Source organism: Mauremys mutica, unplaced genomic scaffold, assembly GCF_020497125.1.
Source record: "Mauremys mutica isolate MM-2020 ecotype Southern unplaced genomic scaffold, ASM2049712v1 Super-Scaffold_2380, whole genome shotgun sequence".
In the NCBI taxonomy this organism is placed as follows: Eukaryota; Metazoa; Chordata; order Testudines; family Geoemydidae; genus Mauremys; species Mauremys mutica.
Window position 1 is genome coordinate 381,936 of NW_025423354.1, and position 15,521 is coordinate 397,456.

Below are 15,521 nucleotides of genomic sequence, written 5' to 3' on the forward strand. Positions count from 1 at the left end.
ACGTGATTTGAAAGGGCTTACTGGTAAAACTTTCTATGCATGATCTAGCATCAATGGAGTTGCATCAGCACTTAGGCCAATGATAAGAGAGTTGCCTGAAATTCTGAATGTAAATACAGCTTAATCGTGCAATGTTATACTGTTGGAGGAAATGTCTTCTTAATCCCAGGTGGTCAGGATGATTGTCCTGCCAAGACACTAATTAATTTTACTGAAGATCAGTATTTCATGCTATGCATATAATCTAAATTCCCATTGACGTATCAATAGAAGCATCTCCCCTTCATGATGTATTTTATAGCAATCACTTTGCCACAATAGTATTTCAAATATTTAACTTGTTTGATGCCCTTCTACCCCTACTCCAAGATCACTTCCATGAGGCTTTTCCTGTTTTGTTAATTCTTTTGTAATCTCATCTTTTCAGAACAGTTTCTTGATGAACTGCAACTGAATAGCTGACACTGCACACTACACTGTGCCTTTGGAGATGGAGCCAAAAGTTAACCTTACCTTTGGGTGTCAACGAAGCTCAACATCCGATGACGACTCTGGCTGTGCCTTGGAAGAATATACCTGGGTTCCACCAGGTCTTAGACCAGAAAAGGTAGGAAATGAGACTCTTATTTTTAAAATTAATCAAAATAGCTATAATTTCATCTCTTACTAAATATCATGTGTTGCCACTGATGAAAGACTTATTATATAGCTTCCTAATAAGACGTAAGTTAAGTGTGCTTTAGCAGATTTTTTTTTTTCTAATTGCCTATCTTAATGGGGAGAGAGGTTAAACAGCTTTGGTTATTGGGAAGCCTATATTAAAAGAAAAATCATCACTGGACACTTTTATAATAGAAATAATATACTTTCCAATTCTTTATTTTTCTAAATAAGTAAATATTTGACACATGTGTGAAATGGGATGTTTCTTTAAATATGATGTATTTAAATGAAACTATTTCTGGCGCTGCTTTAAAATTGTTTAACTGTACATATTGCCACTTATTCACGCAATGATTTCTCTCTTGCATGCCTTCTGGAGTTGACTTTTACAGTTGGAGGGAGAGGAGTTTAGGACTGTTCCATTTTTTGTTTTGGATGGTGGTTTTTCCTCAACTAAACTGCCTAAAACTGAAAATGAAACCTTTCTAAGTATAAGAAAACAATGGCAATGGAAATAGAACAATGACACTAATTGCTAAGGGACCAAGTTGCTATGTTGATCAAATGTTCAAAAATAGGTTCTTAAATAAACTTCTAGTTAAAAAGAAGATCCAGCAACAGTACTGCAGAATCTGATATAGATGATTCATAAGGTGTTTGACCAGCATTGAGTTCTGTTGTTCCTGTATAAATGGGTAGGGTGACTACTAGACTATGTGTAACATGTCAAGGGAGCTGAGCATCTCTAGTTCAGGTGGCTTGCTGATGTATGCAGGAGCAAAAGATCTACTTTTTGTTTTCCAGAGACTTTCTCTTCATGATTAAATTAAGAATAACAAGCCAACAAGACCCATATATGATGCACCATCTTTAAGGAAGATCCTTTTATCACAAACTAAATACACTAGAGTTAAATTACCTTGAGGGACATGGGGAAGGGGGAACAACTAGCTAACAGCTACTTTAAACTCTCAAGGGAAATGCAGCAGAAATCACTCATTCTAGGTACCACAGGCTTAAAGATATTTTCATACAGATGACGACATCAGTGGCATTTTGATTAGTATTATGTGAGACATGGGCATAGAGCAAATTAACCCTAGAAGTTTCCTTTTTACTGCATGTTCTGCTTTGTTCCTTGCAAAGAAAGTCTGTTGGTTAGTGACAGTGATTTGTACTACTTTTTCCACTTAACTTGACTGAGGAAGAAATTATTCTTTTTTCATTTGTCTTAACTAAAATGCCTAGTAAGTGATTGACCAAAGCATCATTTAAATACAGATAGCAGGTAATATCGGCTGCAACAATCAGCTCCTATTTACAGCCTCAGGCCTTATGACAAGCTGGAAACTGTACAGGAAAAATAATAAATCTGTAGCTGTTCCACAAAAATATTTTTTGCCATTGGGCTTTGTCATAGCATTCTTTACAGTTTTCCTGTCATAAGTTTCTACTGATAAGATGAAATAAAGACAAGCCTGAGAAGACTTTCAAGAAGGCATAGTGTGTTTTGCTTTCCCGGTCAAACGAAAAACCCTATGAAAATTTCAAAGTGAACTTGCATCTGGTTGAAATGTGGCTGGAGCCAACCTCCTCCTCCCAAGAGAAGGATGATTTTTGCTTCTTACCAAAAGCTCACATGGTAGCAATGAAAGCTGATGCTTGTGAAGAACCTGATCAGCAGAAGATTACAAAACACCTTTTGTCTCAGCAATGTGTAAAATGCACAGAGCAAATTAAATTTGTTTATGTAGTAGTTGTTTTTAGTACAGCTTCACACATTGTGTGGTAAACTGCAGAGGGAAATTTGGAATTTCAACAGGCTTGCTGACCAACCCTAAAGGGGGTGGAAATAATGATAGCATTAAATGTACATAATTTATGATACCCGTAATTGTCACTGCAAATTGCATTCCAGAAAAGCAATTCAGCAGTTGGGCGCAAGTTGTAGCAGAGACAATCCAGTTCTGCTGTGTTAGCTCATCTGGTCCTCATATTACCTAGAGGAATGCAAATGCTGTCACAGATCTAATGTAGCATATCTTAGTTCCTTTGTAAATGAGACTTAAGATAAGGCACTGGTTGAAGGACATTTACAATGTTTGAGTCATGTGTACCCCTCTGGTCTTAATTCTTAATACCTCCTATTCAGGTACAGCTATACTTTGCCTGTTTGCCGGAGGAGAAGGTCCCTTACATTAACAGCCCTGGAGAAAAACAGAGAATTAAACAGCTTCTGTACCAGTTGCCACCCCATGATAATGAGGTAACTATGTGTCCATGTATCCATTAACTATATGCTTCTTTTTAAGAATGAAGAATGATCTTCCTGTGGACATATTACAAGTCTAAAATGTCACATGCAATGAATCTAACCCATAAAGATAGCATAGTGTGTACATTGTCAAATCCATTGTTTAGCTCAGGGGTAGGCAACCTATGGCACGGGCGCCAAAGGCGGCACGCGAGCTGATTTTCAGTGGCACTCACACTGCCTGGGTCCTGGCCACTGGTCCGGGGGGCTCTGCATTTTAATTTAATTTTAAATGAAGCTTCTTAAACATTTTAAAAACCTTATTTACTTTACATACAACAATAGTTTAGTTGTATATTATAGACTTATAGAAAGAGACCTTCTAAAAACGTTAAAATATATTACTGGCACGTGAAACCTTAAATCAGAGTGAATAAATGAAGACTCGGCACACCACTTCTGAAAGGTTACCAACCCCTGGGTTAGCTGTTCATTTCAGTTGTATTCAGATAAGAGCTGTCTAGGAGGCCATTGCTTTCTCTTGTTAAGACGAAGGCAGTCAGTGCAATAAACTTAACACAAGTTGGTTTTATAGTGTTTGCAACCACCCATCAATTACCAGGAACCTACACATTTCTGAGACTTCATTGTAATAGAAAGGATGCTTTGTGGCAGTAAAAGGTTTGAAACCTAGACACGATTCTGTGTATTATAGGGTAGAAGTGAAAGTAACAAATACTTTTGTAAAAACGAGTCGGTGCTTAAGTTCTTGTGTATACTGCAGTATACACTGTTTGGTTATCTGCAAGTCCAAAAACCATACATCCAAACACACTAACAAATTTAATTTGGCATCAATTCTATTTTTAGATAGCAATAGTTTAGCACACTTTTGATTTGCTTATAATACTTTAACAAAGAATTCACATAAACTTTCTCTTTGCATATCTGGTGTTGTAACATGTGGAAGAGTTTAATATATATATTGTAGGAAATATAAAGCATGTGGGAAATCTTAGGAAGGAGTTGAACAGGGATGTTGATATTTTATCACATATATTTTAGTTACTACTGCGAAGTAAATAACCAGTAGCTTGGCATCTAAAGCATGTACCCTCTCTTCTGCTGAAGGTGAGATATTGTCAATCTTTAAGTGAAGAAGAGAAGAAGGAACTACAAATGTTTAGCACTCAGCGTAAGAAGGAGGCATTGGGACGAGGAACTATTAAACTGCTCTCAAGAGCAGTAATGCATGCAGTCTGTGAACAGGTAACCTTGTGGCAATAGCAATGAAACTAGCTGTACCAACACTGTAGACCTTATACGTTTGTTGATGCTACCTATAGGCTCTTGTCTGTCTGTGCTTGTACTCAGTAATACTGATAAAATTCCACATAAGAAGAGAGAAGATAATGGTTTATTTTTTAAAAAGTTAGATTTAATTCTTTCACATGGTGTGGATATACCAAACAATTTTCAGAGTAGGCAATAAGTCACATTGTAGCTATCTGGCTGTTGTACTAAATCCATACCTATTTAATACACAGAAGATTTAAGTGTTTTTAAAACACCAAGTAAGTGCATAGGAGTAAAATTTACTTCTGCATCAGAATTGTGTACAATCCAGGATTATTAGAATTGCCCCTTTTGCTATATAAAATGGAATAAGCACTTTAACAATGTATTGGGCTTGGTGTTTTGATTTAACTAAACTAACACCAAAGGCTGGTATTCCTTCAGTGGAAGCTTATTAACTTTTTTTTGGTTGTTTCTAGTGTGGTACAAAAGTAAATGGAGGTGAAGTTGCAGTGTTTGCTTCAAGAGCTGGACCTGGAGTGTACTGGCATCCATCATGTTTTGTGTGCTCTACATGTAATGAGCTTCTTGTTGACCTAATCTACTTCTACCAAGATGGAAAAATTCACTGTGGTAGACACCATGCTGAACTTCTCAAACCCCGTTGTTCAGCATGTGATGAGGTAAATAACACTTTTGTACTAAACCCATGTTTCCACAGAAGCCACCATTAATAGGATAAAATTGTCATGTCCCTTGCTCAATTAAACAAACAACTTTTGAATACTAATATGTACCCTTTGGCAACAAAGACTGTATTCTAGTATCACATATGTAGATGTGAACAACCTCTCCAGTCTCCAAACAGATCTTGTAAAATCAGATACTGGACAAGGGTGATACACAGCTGTGTATCTGAGATTAGAATTGAAACCTAAAGACTGAGTTACAAGGAAAACTTGTACACATTCCAGAATAATGGTTTTCTTATTGCTGACCTTATCAGTCATACCTCAAATACTTGGAAACATCTGTCTTATGCACTAATTTTAGTTACTTTTAAAAAATATATATTCATTTTACTTAGCAAATGTGACAGCCTTCTGTCTACCTGTAGCAGCATAGCTAAAGCTTGTATTTTTAACTATTGAAACTGATCAGTTAATACTTCAGATTGACAGTACTGCTGAATTAATATATAGTTCTTTAAATGTAATCGGTGGTCTGTTAACTTTATTCCTTTGGTACAGTTCCTTTTTTACATGCAGTTTTCATGAATCCAACAAACATTATTAATGCCTGCCTAAAAATTTACTTTTATTTTTTAAGATCATCTTTGCTGATGAGTGCACAGAAGCTGAGGGTCGCCATTGGCATATGAAGCATTTTTGTTGCCTTGAGTGTGAAACTATCCTTGGTGGACAGAGATACATTATGAAGGATGGGCGTCCATTCTGCTGTGGGTGTTTTGAATCTCTTTATGCTGAGTACTGTGAGACCTGTGGGGAACACATAGGTAAATATATCCTTCTTAAGTATTAACATTTTACAAGGGTGGTGAGTATTTTATTGAATAAACATGATAATTCACAAGCCAAAAAAGCTTCAGGTTTTGCATGTGTAACTTCTTATACTATTTTAGCCATAAACTAAACAGTCCCTCTTTGACTCTCTTTACTAGGTGTTGACCATGCTCAGATGACCTATGATGGACAGCACTGGCATGCCACGGAGACTTGTTTTTCTTGTGCTCAGTGCAAGGCCTCTCTGCTGGGTTGTCCTTTTCTTCCCAAGCAAGGACAAATTTACTGTTCAAAAACTTGTAGTTTGGGAGAAGACGTTCATGCCTCTGACTCATCTGATTCTGCATTTCAGTCTGCACGATCAAGAGACTCCAGAAGAAGTGTTCGTATGGGAAAGAGCAGCCGATCAGCTGACCAGTGTAGACAGTCTCTTCTACTGTCACCAGCACTGAATTACAAATTCCCTGGTCTTTCTAGCAATGCTGATGATACTCTTTCTCGCAAGATGGATGACTTAAGCCTTTCAAGGCAAGGAGCAGGCTTTGTGAATGAAGACTTTTGGAAAGGAAGAGTAGAGCAGGAAGTGACCGAAGACCCTGAAGAGTGGGCTGAGCATGAAGACTACATGACTCAACTCCTCCTAAAATTTGGTGATAAAGGCCTCTTTCAGCAGCCTGCTGAAGTAGATGTTACATCAAATGAACACTGGATTTCTGATAATGTTAAAAGCAAGTCAGATTTGAAAAAAAATAATCAAAGCCTGGCAAGTAAAAAATATCAGGCAGACAGGGCCGGCTCCAGACACCAGCGCGCCAAGCATGCGCTTGGGGCGGCATCCCGCGCGAGGGCAGCAGATGGCCCCGGTGGACCTCCCGCAGGCATGCACCAAAGCACCCCCGCGGCGGGGCGCCCAGAACCCTTTAAATCCCAGCCGAGGTGGGGAGTCAGAGGGCTCTGGGCTGCCTGCAGCCGCGGGGAGCCCATGTCCCTTTAAATCTCAGCCGAGGCGGGGAGTCAGAGGGCTTTGGGCTGCCCGCTGCAGCGAGGAGCCCAGAGCCCTTTAAATCCCAGCCGAGGCGGGGAGTCAGAGAGCTCTGGGCTGCGCGCTGCGGCGAGGAGCCCAGAGCCCTTTAAATCCCAGCCGCGGCCGGGAGCCAGAGGGCTCTGGGCTGCGCGCTGCGGCGAGGAGCCCATGTCCCTTTAAATCCCAGCCGAGGCGGGGAGTCAGAGGGCTCTGCGCTGCCGGCAGCCACGGGGAGCCCATGTCCCTTTAAATCTCAGCCGTGGCTGGGAGTCAGAGGGCTTTGGGCTGCCCGCTGCAGCGAGGAGCCCAGAGCCCTTTAAATCCCAGCCGCGGCCGGGAGTCAGAGGGCTCTGGGCTGCCTGCAATCGCGGGGAGCCCAGAGCCCTTTTAAAAGCACCTGCCGCCCTAAGGGCACACGGACTGCCCCCCCCCCCTCCCCCCAGCCCAGGGCGGCAATTCAGCGTGCTGCTTGGGGCGGCAAAAACTGTAGAGCCGGCCCTGCAGGCAGACATGTATTGGGCCCAGTCACAAGATGGTTTAGGGGATTCTGCATATGGCAGCCATCCAGGGCCTGCCAGTAGTAGAAAAATTCAAGAGTTAGATATGGAACATGTGGCTTCAGGATACAAACATGACCAGACACAATGGTATGAAGGTTCATTGGAATGTTTGTCTGATCTGAAACAACAAGAACAAAGTGTTCGAGATTCAATGGATTCCTTGGCTTTGTCTAACATCACAGGTAATTGATTATAGGGAAAAGTAAGCATTTTCCTAGGATTTTTTTTTTTTTTTTTTTTTTTTTTTTAGAATTCCGAATTAGTAGTAATGTATGTGAAGACTTCAGGGAAGAATTTGACCCTTACCTATCTTTTTTTAATTGAAGTATACACCTCCAACCTCCCCTTAAGAAAGAGATGCATAGGTATCTGAGGGCAGGATCTGGCTATGTTATTTCCTCCGTTACTCACAAGAGAAACACAGACCACTTGAGGTGTTAGAGCTGACATCAACTTTTGCTGGAGGAACTGTTTTTCACTCTATACTTATTAGGTACACAACCTGCCAATTCAAATAATTTTTGTATCAATATATAACAAATTCATAACACTAAAGAAAAATATAAAAAACCACTTTTCAGTCTATAATGATGGTATTAAAGGTTAACTGCAAATAATATTTTTAAATGGGTTTATTTCATGTTTTGCTTTTATATGTATTGAGAATGTTTGAATGGATGATGGCCTTTTAAAAAAATAAAATTTCTGAATGTTAGTTTTACACTGTAGATGTTTTGAACAGACTAATTAAAAATTCCTTTCACTCTTGATGTCCTAATGTCACTAGTTTTCTACTAATCATAGTTAAGACCTGAACTGCTAATGTAAATAATTTAAAAGACTTTTCAGGCTGCCTTTATATATCTCAAAGAAACAAATTGGCACAAGAACATTTTTTTTACTTTTAAGTTCACCTTTTAAGGCAAAGTCACAAAGAATCAGTGATAAGTCATGTTTACTCCATAAACCTTTATTAGAAGTTTAATATTTTGAGTCAACACCACTTCATTACAAGTTCACAGATTACAGTTAACTGATTTTTTTTCCCCTTCTTAGGGGCCTCAGTGGACGGAGAAAGCAAATCAAGGCCATCTTTTTATTCTTTGCTAACTTTCCAGGAGCTGGAGGCAGAGGACTGTGAGAAAATGAGCAATATGGGAACTCTAAATTCTTCAATGCTCCACCGGAGTGCAGAGTCTTTAAAGAGTTTAAGCTCAGAGTTATGTCAAGAAAAGGTGTTGCCAGAAGAAAAGCCAGCACACATGCCTGTACTTAGAAGATCCAAATCCCAGTCTAGACCACAACAAGTAAAGTTTTCAGATGATGTTATTGACAATGGAGATTATGAGAGTGTTGAAATTCGCCAACCTCCAATGAGTGAAAGGACTCGTAGGCGTGTTTTTCATTTTGAAGAACGTGGGAATCGGCATCAGCATCGTCGCAGGAGAAGTAGGAAGTCTCGTTCAGATAATACACTTTATTTAACTACAGAAAGAAGATGTTCTCCAAAAGAAAGACTTCACTTTTACTCACCTCAGGATTATGGCAAATTTATCCAAAATAAAAGCCCTCATGAGGTTCAAGCTTACATTCAAAACACAGAACTCTATGGACAGTATGCCCATGCTATGTCTGATTATGCACTGCGGAACCAGGCAGTTGATAAATTTTTTGGACTGTATGGTGAGGAAGAAGACTCTTGGTGTTCAACTTCATCATCATTATCATCTGATTCTGAAGAGGAAGGATATTTTCTTGGACAGCCAATTCCACAGCCACGATCACTGAGATACCCATACTATACAGATGACCTTTCCAGTCCAAGCACTGCACTCGCCAGTTCTCAGTTTGGGCAAAGGACAACCAAATCGAAGAAGAAAAAAGGACAAAAAGGCAAAAACTGCATAATTTCTTAACTCATTAAGACTAACAGCCGAGACGACACATTCATATAAACTTTGTAGTTATAATCTGTAAATGATAACCTTACTGGTGTTTACAGTGTAAAACTAACATTCAGACATGTCATTTCTTCCAATTATCAGATATTGCCAGGTTTTCATAATATATGCTGTGGTTATCAAAACATCACAGTTTTACTTCCTTATTACAGTTTACAGTCTTTCATACAGACTTTGTGTAGACATAAACATTGTTTTGGAAATTCATTCCTGTTTAAACATATGAGAGAGGGTGCAATAAGAGTGAACTGAAGTTAAAAGAAATGCTTGTTCTTCACTGTTGCTTTACGTATTCAGATGGCCGCAATATCTTTGTTTTTACCTTTTGAGAGGAAAAGAGAGGGTTCTGTGGTGTGTTCCTTTTCTGCAACCTCCCAGTTTCATTAGAACAATCACAGCCTGGCTTGCCTTTCTTTACACATCAAACTGGAGTTTTAACCTGTTGCTTTTATTTTATTGAACCCTGATCTGCAGCTTTCCCATTCTTCATTTGTGTGTGCGCCAGCCCTTTAAAGGAATGGAACCTCCAGTAAAAAGAGGCAAATCAGAAAATGACATTTCAAATATCTGCGGCCATCGTCCTATCGTACAGAAGCAGTAAATGGCCCAGACTTCTTTAAAAGATTAAGAATTCCAGGCACCCTTTCAATGCAATTTTTTATTAACTAAGGTAATCCAAGGTTCAGCTGGTTTAGAACTTGACTGGCATTGTTTCACTGTAGGACATGCACGTAGCTATAACTGACATTTTAATACAAAGTATGGTTTTCCTTAAAAACCCCTTTTAAAAAAAAAAAAGGGGTGGTGAGGGGAGAAACACAGTATCCTAACACTGGAAACCCTTACACATGCAAGTAACTTCTTTTAAGTCAATGAAACTACTTCATGTAAAGAATACTTGCAAAAGGGTTGAAAGGATTAGGACCATATTGTATCTTTTGGAACTCATTATTCCAGATTTTAAATGTATTATTAGCTGCAATTAGAAATTGAAAACACATTGATATTTATAATGTAGTATTCCATAGACTAAAATGTATTCATAATTTAACAGTGAAAATATTAATGTACATATTGTACAGTTAAGATTTAAAAACTGACTATTTTTATATCCCTGAATTCCAAGAAGTTTGTTATAATACAAAACTAGATTTATTAGGTGTTTTAACAGCAACAGTATGGATGAAAAGATTGTTTGTATTTTAGTCAAGGGTTTACATTTAGAAACATTCAAAATTTTATTACTTAGTGAGCCAAAGCTTAATTTTCTCTTCTAGATATTAAAAGCTCTGTATGCACGGCAGGGCTGTGTAAATGCTCTCTAAACTATGGCCCTTGTAATCTTACAAATGTCTATTTATGGGTCAAGCAAAATGTAAACTGTATAAATGTAAAAAACCACACAAACCTGGAATATATTAGTACAACAAATATGCAACTTCTGTGGATTTTTTTTTATAACCTTTGTTATTGCCCTGCATTAGAGAACAGTTAATGTTGGGGTTGTGTATGGAACAGGATTGGCACAAAACTTTTAAAAGCTGCTTCTTTCCATCAGTGAATTTTAAATGTACTGTATGTAGGAAGTCTCCATTTCTGCCCTTCAGCTAGCGTGTATATCAAGAGCAATTTTGATTTAGTTATAATAAACATATATACCTCTTACAATGCTGCATGCCTTAACAGGCAGAAGTTTTTGTTGTTGTTGTTACATGAAACATAAAAGGGTAACAAGAAAACATTCTACAAATACCTTAGAAGCAAGAGAAAGACCAAGGATAGGGTAAGGTCTGTTACTCAATGCGGGGGGCGGGGGGGGAACAGAAAATGTGGAACTGGCAGAGGTGCTTAATGACTTTCTTGTTTCAGTTTTCACCAAGAAGGTCGGTGGTGGATGTCTAACATAGTGAATGCCAGTGAAAATGAGGTAGGATCAGAAGAGGCTAAAATAGGGAAAGAACAAGTTAAAAATTACACGGACAAATTCATCATGTTACCAGGGCCTGATGAAATGCATCCTAGAATACTCAAAGAGCTGACTGAGGAGATATCTGAGCCATTAGCAATTATCTTTGGGAGAGATTCCAGAAGACTGGAAAAGGGCAAATCTAGTGCCCATCTATAAAAAGGGAAATAAGGACAACCCAGGGAATTACAGACTAGTCAGCTTAACTTCTGTACCCGGAAAGATAATGGAGCAAATAATTAAGCAATCAATTTACAAACATCTAGACGATAATAAGATAAGTAATAGCATGGATTTGTCAAAAACAAATCATGTCAAACCAACCTGATAGCTTTCTTTGACAGGGTAACAAACCTGATTCTCTAATTCTGTGTGAAAATTAATATTTTACTAGCAAATTTCAATAAAAAAACATTATACATAAAATGCCAATGCCTATAGGTTTGACCACCTAAACAATAAAATAGGGCAGGTGCTCCTAATACCCCTAAAAATGTGGCATGTTGAAAACTAGAACCAGTCTTGCATTTCTTCTGAGGATATGGAAGAATGTTGATTTTCAAATCAGTTAAGCAAATTATTTGACAATTAGTATGCTAGAGTGGTCATCTAGGCAACCATTTGTGTTGCATGAGTCTAAGACTACCACACTGCAAGCAAATGCATTGCTACTTTAACCAAGCAGTGAACATTTTTGGTTTAAATCTTTTGCAGAACGAAACAAAAAGACACTAACAGAGCTACAAAATACATAGGAATGACAGAGTAGGTCGTGGTGGGGAAGTAGCACTATATGTGGAAAAATATAGTTAAATGTAGTAAAAATCTTAAATGACTCAAACTGTACCATAGAATCTCTCTGAAGAGAAATTCCATGCTTTAAGAGTCTAGCTAAGGGGTAGGCAACCTATGGCACGCGTGCCGAAGGTGGCACGCGAGCTGATTTTCAGTGGCACTCAGACTGCCTGGGTCCTGGCCACCGGTCCGGGGGGGCTCTGCATTTTAATTTAATTTTAAATGAAGCTTCTTAAAACATTTTAAAAACCTTATTTACTTTACATACAACAACAGTTTAGTTATATATTATAGACTTATAGAAAGAGACCACCTAAAAACATTCAAATATATTACTGGCACGCAAAACCTTAAATTAGAGTGAATGAATGAAAACTCGGCACACCACTTCTGAAAGGTTGCCGACCCCTGGTCTAGCTGTAGGAATGTACTGGCAATTACAGGCCAGTAAGCCTAACTTCAGTTCTAAGCAAATTTGTTGAAACTCCTGTAAAGAACTTTTGTAAAGAGAAATCATGCCTCAATCTAATAGAATTCTCTGAAGGTGTCAACAAGCGTGTGTACAAAGGTGATCCAGTGGCTATAGTGAACTTGGACTTTCAAAAAACTTTTGAGAGGGTCCCATGCCAAAGGCTCTTAAGCACAGTAAGCAGCCATAGAATGAGAAGAAGGTCCTCTCATGGATCAGTAAGTGATTAAAAGACAGGAAACAAAGAGTAGGAATAAATGATCAGTTTTCACAATGGAATGTGGTAAATAGCAAGGTCCTGCAAGGAGCTGTGCTATTCAACATTCATAAATGATCTGGAAAGACTGGTAAACAGTAAGATAGCAAAGTCTGCAGATGATACTAAATTACTCAAGACAGTTGAGTCCAAAGCTAACTGAAGAGTTACAAAGGGATGTCACTAGATGACAAAAGGGCAGATGAAAGTTAATGTTAAGTGCAAAGTAATGCATATTAGAAAACATAATCCCAACTATACATGCTGTTACCACTCAATATTCACTCAATAGGCTGCAGCAGTCAAAAAAGCTAACTATGTTAGGCACCATTAGGAAAGGGAAAGATAAGACGAAATATCATAATGCCACTATATAAATTCATGGTATTCCCACACCTTGAATACGGTGTGCAGTTCTGGTCACCCTGTCTCAAAAAACATACATTGGAAAAGGCACAGAGAAGGCAACAAATATGCTCAGCTTCCATCTGAAGAGACATTAAAAAGACAGACTGTTCATCTTAGAAAAGAGATGACTAATGGGGAATATGATAGTGGTCTATAAAATCATGATGGGTGTTGAGAAAGTGAATAAAGAATTATTTACCCCTGCCCAAAGTAGGAAGATGGGGTCATCCAATTAAATTAATAGGCAGCAGGTTTAAAACAAACATTAAGTACATCACACAACACCCAGTCAACATGTGAAACTTGTTGCCAAGGCCAAAACTATAACTGGGTTCAAAAAATAATTAAATAAGTTAATGAAGAATAGGTCTGTCAATGACTATTAGCCAAAATGGTGAGGGTTGCAACCCCATGTTCTAGGTATCCCTAAACCTCTGACTGCCAGAAGCTAGGACTGGATGACAAGGGATGGCTCACTTAATAATTGCCATGTTCTGCCACTGGCCACTTTTGAAAAACAATTGATGTTACTCCATTCAAAGGTTAATTGAGACTTTTTTCTAGTTGGTTTGGAAATACTTTAAGGGCAGCCTGGCTGTTGCAGTGTCACAAGCATTAGCAGTTCAGCGTCTGAGTGCTGTGTTCAAGATATGTCTTAAATTTTTGCATTGAAACAAGACTTTCAGCTTTGTTCCAGGGGGTAAAATCTTTGTAAAACCAGGTAACTTTGTAAAATCAGTGTTTCTTCTTTCAGGAGTGGAATTGTACTTAGGGCTTGTCATGCTGACAGTGTCCTCTTTGAGCAAGTGTCTACATAAAAAAATGGAAAGATATATTTTAAAATCTCTGCAATCATGTTGCTTAGAAAATGGTGTAAACCAAAATGGAGAGAACAATTTTACTTGGTGTAGTATCACTCTGTGCGCATATGTCTCCTGGGGAAATTCTGTGCCACTGCAAAATGCAGAATTTGAACAAAAATTAATGTTCTGCATAAAATTTCCTTTCCCCCTCCCCACAGAAATGGGCTGCAGAGCTGCTATCTGCCACTAGGGGCCGCTGGGCCCAGCTCACAAATAGAAAACACTGCCAGGGAGAGGGGGGCCAGAACTGGAGGGTTTTGGGCAGCTGCAGTTCCCAGCATGCCCTGAATGAAGGAGGTGTCATACAGGCCCGGGACCCAACATCAGACTGTTTCTCCCTCTGGATCCCTAGGCTCTGGAAGAGTAGGGGGTTGCGAGTATCTGTGCTGGGGGAGACCCTGCAGCTGGACTCTCGGGAGCAGGAGGTGTGTGTGTCTGGGCTGGGGGTGCCCTGCCTATGGGCTCTTGGGGCAATGAGTTCGGGTGTCTGGCTGCGCAGCTGGGCTCTGGGGGGAGGGGAAAGAGAAACAGGAATTGGGTTGTTTGTAGGAGTTTCTTTAACTCTCTACTCCTGTGAGAATTTTTTTTACATAAGTATTTTGATATAAATTACCAAAATAATTGAAACTGACATGATTATATAGTGTTATTTTGACAAATAAAATATGCAGAATTTTAAAATATTGTGTGCAGAATTTTTATTTTTTTGGCACAGAATTCCCCCAGGAGTAATATACTAATGTAAGACTTCCTAGAGGGCCAAAGCAATCTTTGGAGCATAAGGAGACATAAAGCCTGTGGAGGATGTTGCAGAAGTTTGCCAAAACTCTCTTCCTTTGTTTTTTAATTAAAGCTAGGGCTTAATTTCTGGAGATTTTGAACTACTTTCTACTACAGGGGTAGGCAATCTATGGCATGGGTGCCAAAGGCGGCATGCACGCTGATTTTCAGTGGCACTCACACTGCCCGGGTCCTTGCCACCGGTCCGGGGGGCTTGGCCTTTTAATTTAATTTTAAATGAAGCTTCTCAAACATTTAAAAAACCTTATTTACTTTACATACAATAATAGTTTAGATATATATCATAGACTTACAGAAAGAGACCTTCTAAAAATATTAAAATGTATTACTGGCATACGAAACCTTAAATTAGAGTGAATAAATGAAGACTCGGCACACCACTTTTGAAAGGTTGCTGACCCCTGTTCTACTAAATACTACATGTGCTGAGGTCAGCCACTCAATCTGGACAATGATTAAGATAATCCTACATGGAGACAAGGCCCCATATCCACAAAGAAACTTGGCATTGCAGCACCTTACTTTTTAGAAGCTAGAAAATAACTGGAACAACAATGGTATCCATAACGCGCATGGGAAGAAAAGGTGCATAAGAATGCAGTCCATAAAAGCACACCTCAGCTAGCCAAGGAGAGGGGTATATTCTAAACCCTTCCTCCCTGAGTTAGGCACGTAAGTGTGG

General features: G+C 39.0%; 1 protein-coding gene across 1 annotated transcript; it reads left to right on the forward strand.

Annotated features, from left to right (window-relative positions):
- The first annotated feature begins 484 nt into the window (after nucleotides 1–484).
- Nucleotides 485–10,371, forward strand: LOC123361465 (prickle-like protein 1). Its single transcript, XM_045001431.1, has 8 exons — nucleotides 485–607; nucleotides 2,816–2,929; nucleotides 4,049–4,186; nucleotides 4,693–4,896; nucleotides 5,543–5,729; nucleotides 5,895–6,517; nucleotides 7,265–7,502; nucleotides 8,377–10,371. The coding sequence occupies exons 1-8, from the start codon at nucleotides 491–493 to the stop codon at nucleotides 9,234–9,236; spliced, it is 2,481 nt and encodes an 826-aa protein (XP_044857366.1). The 5' UTR covers nucleotides 485–490; the 3' UTR covers nucleotides 9,237–10,371.
- The last annotated feature ends 5,150 nt before the right edge of the window (nucleotides 10,372–15,521 follow it).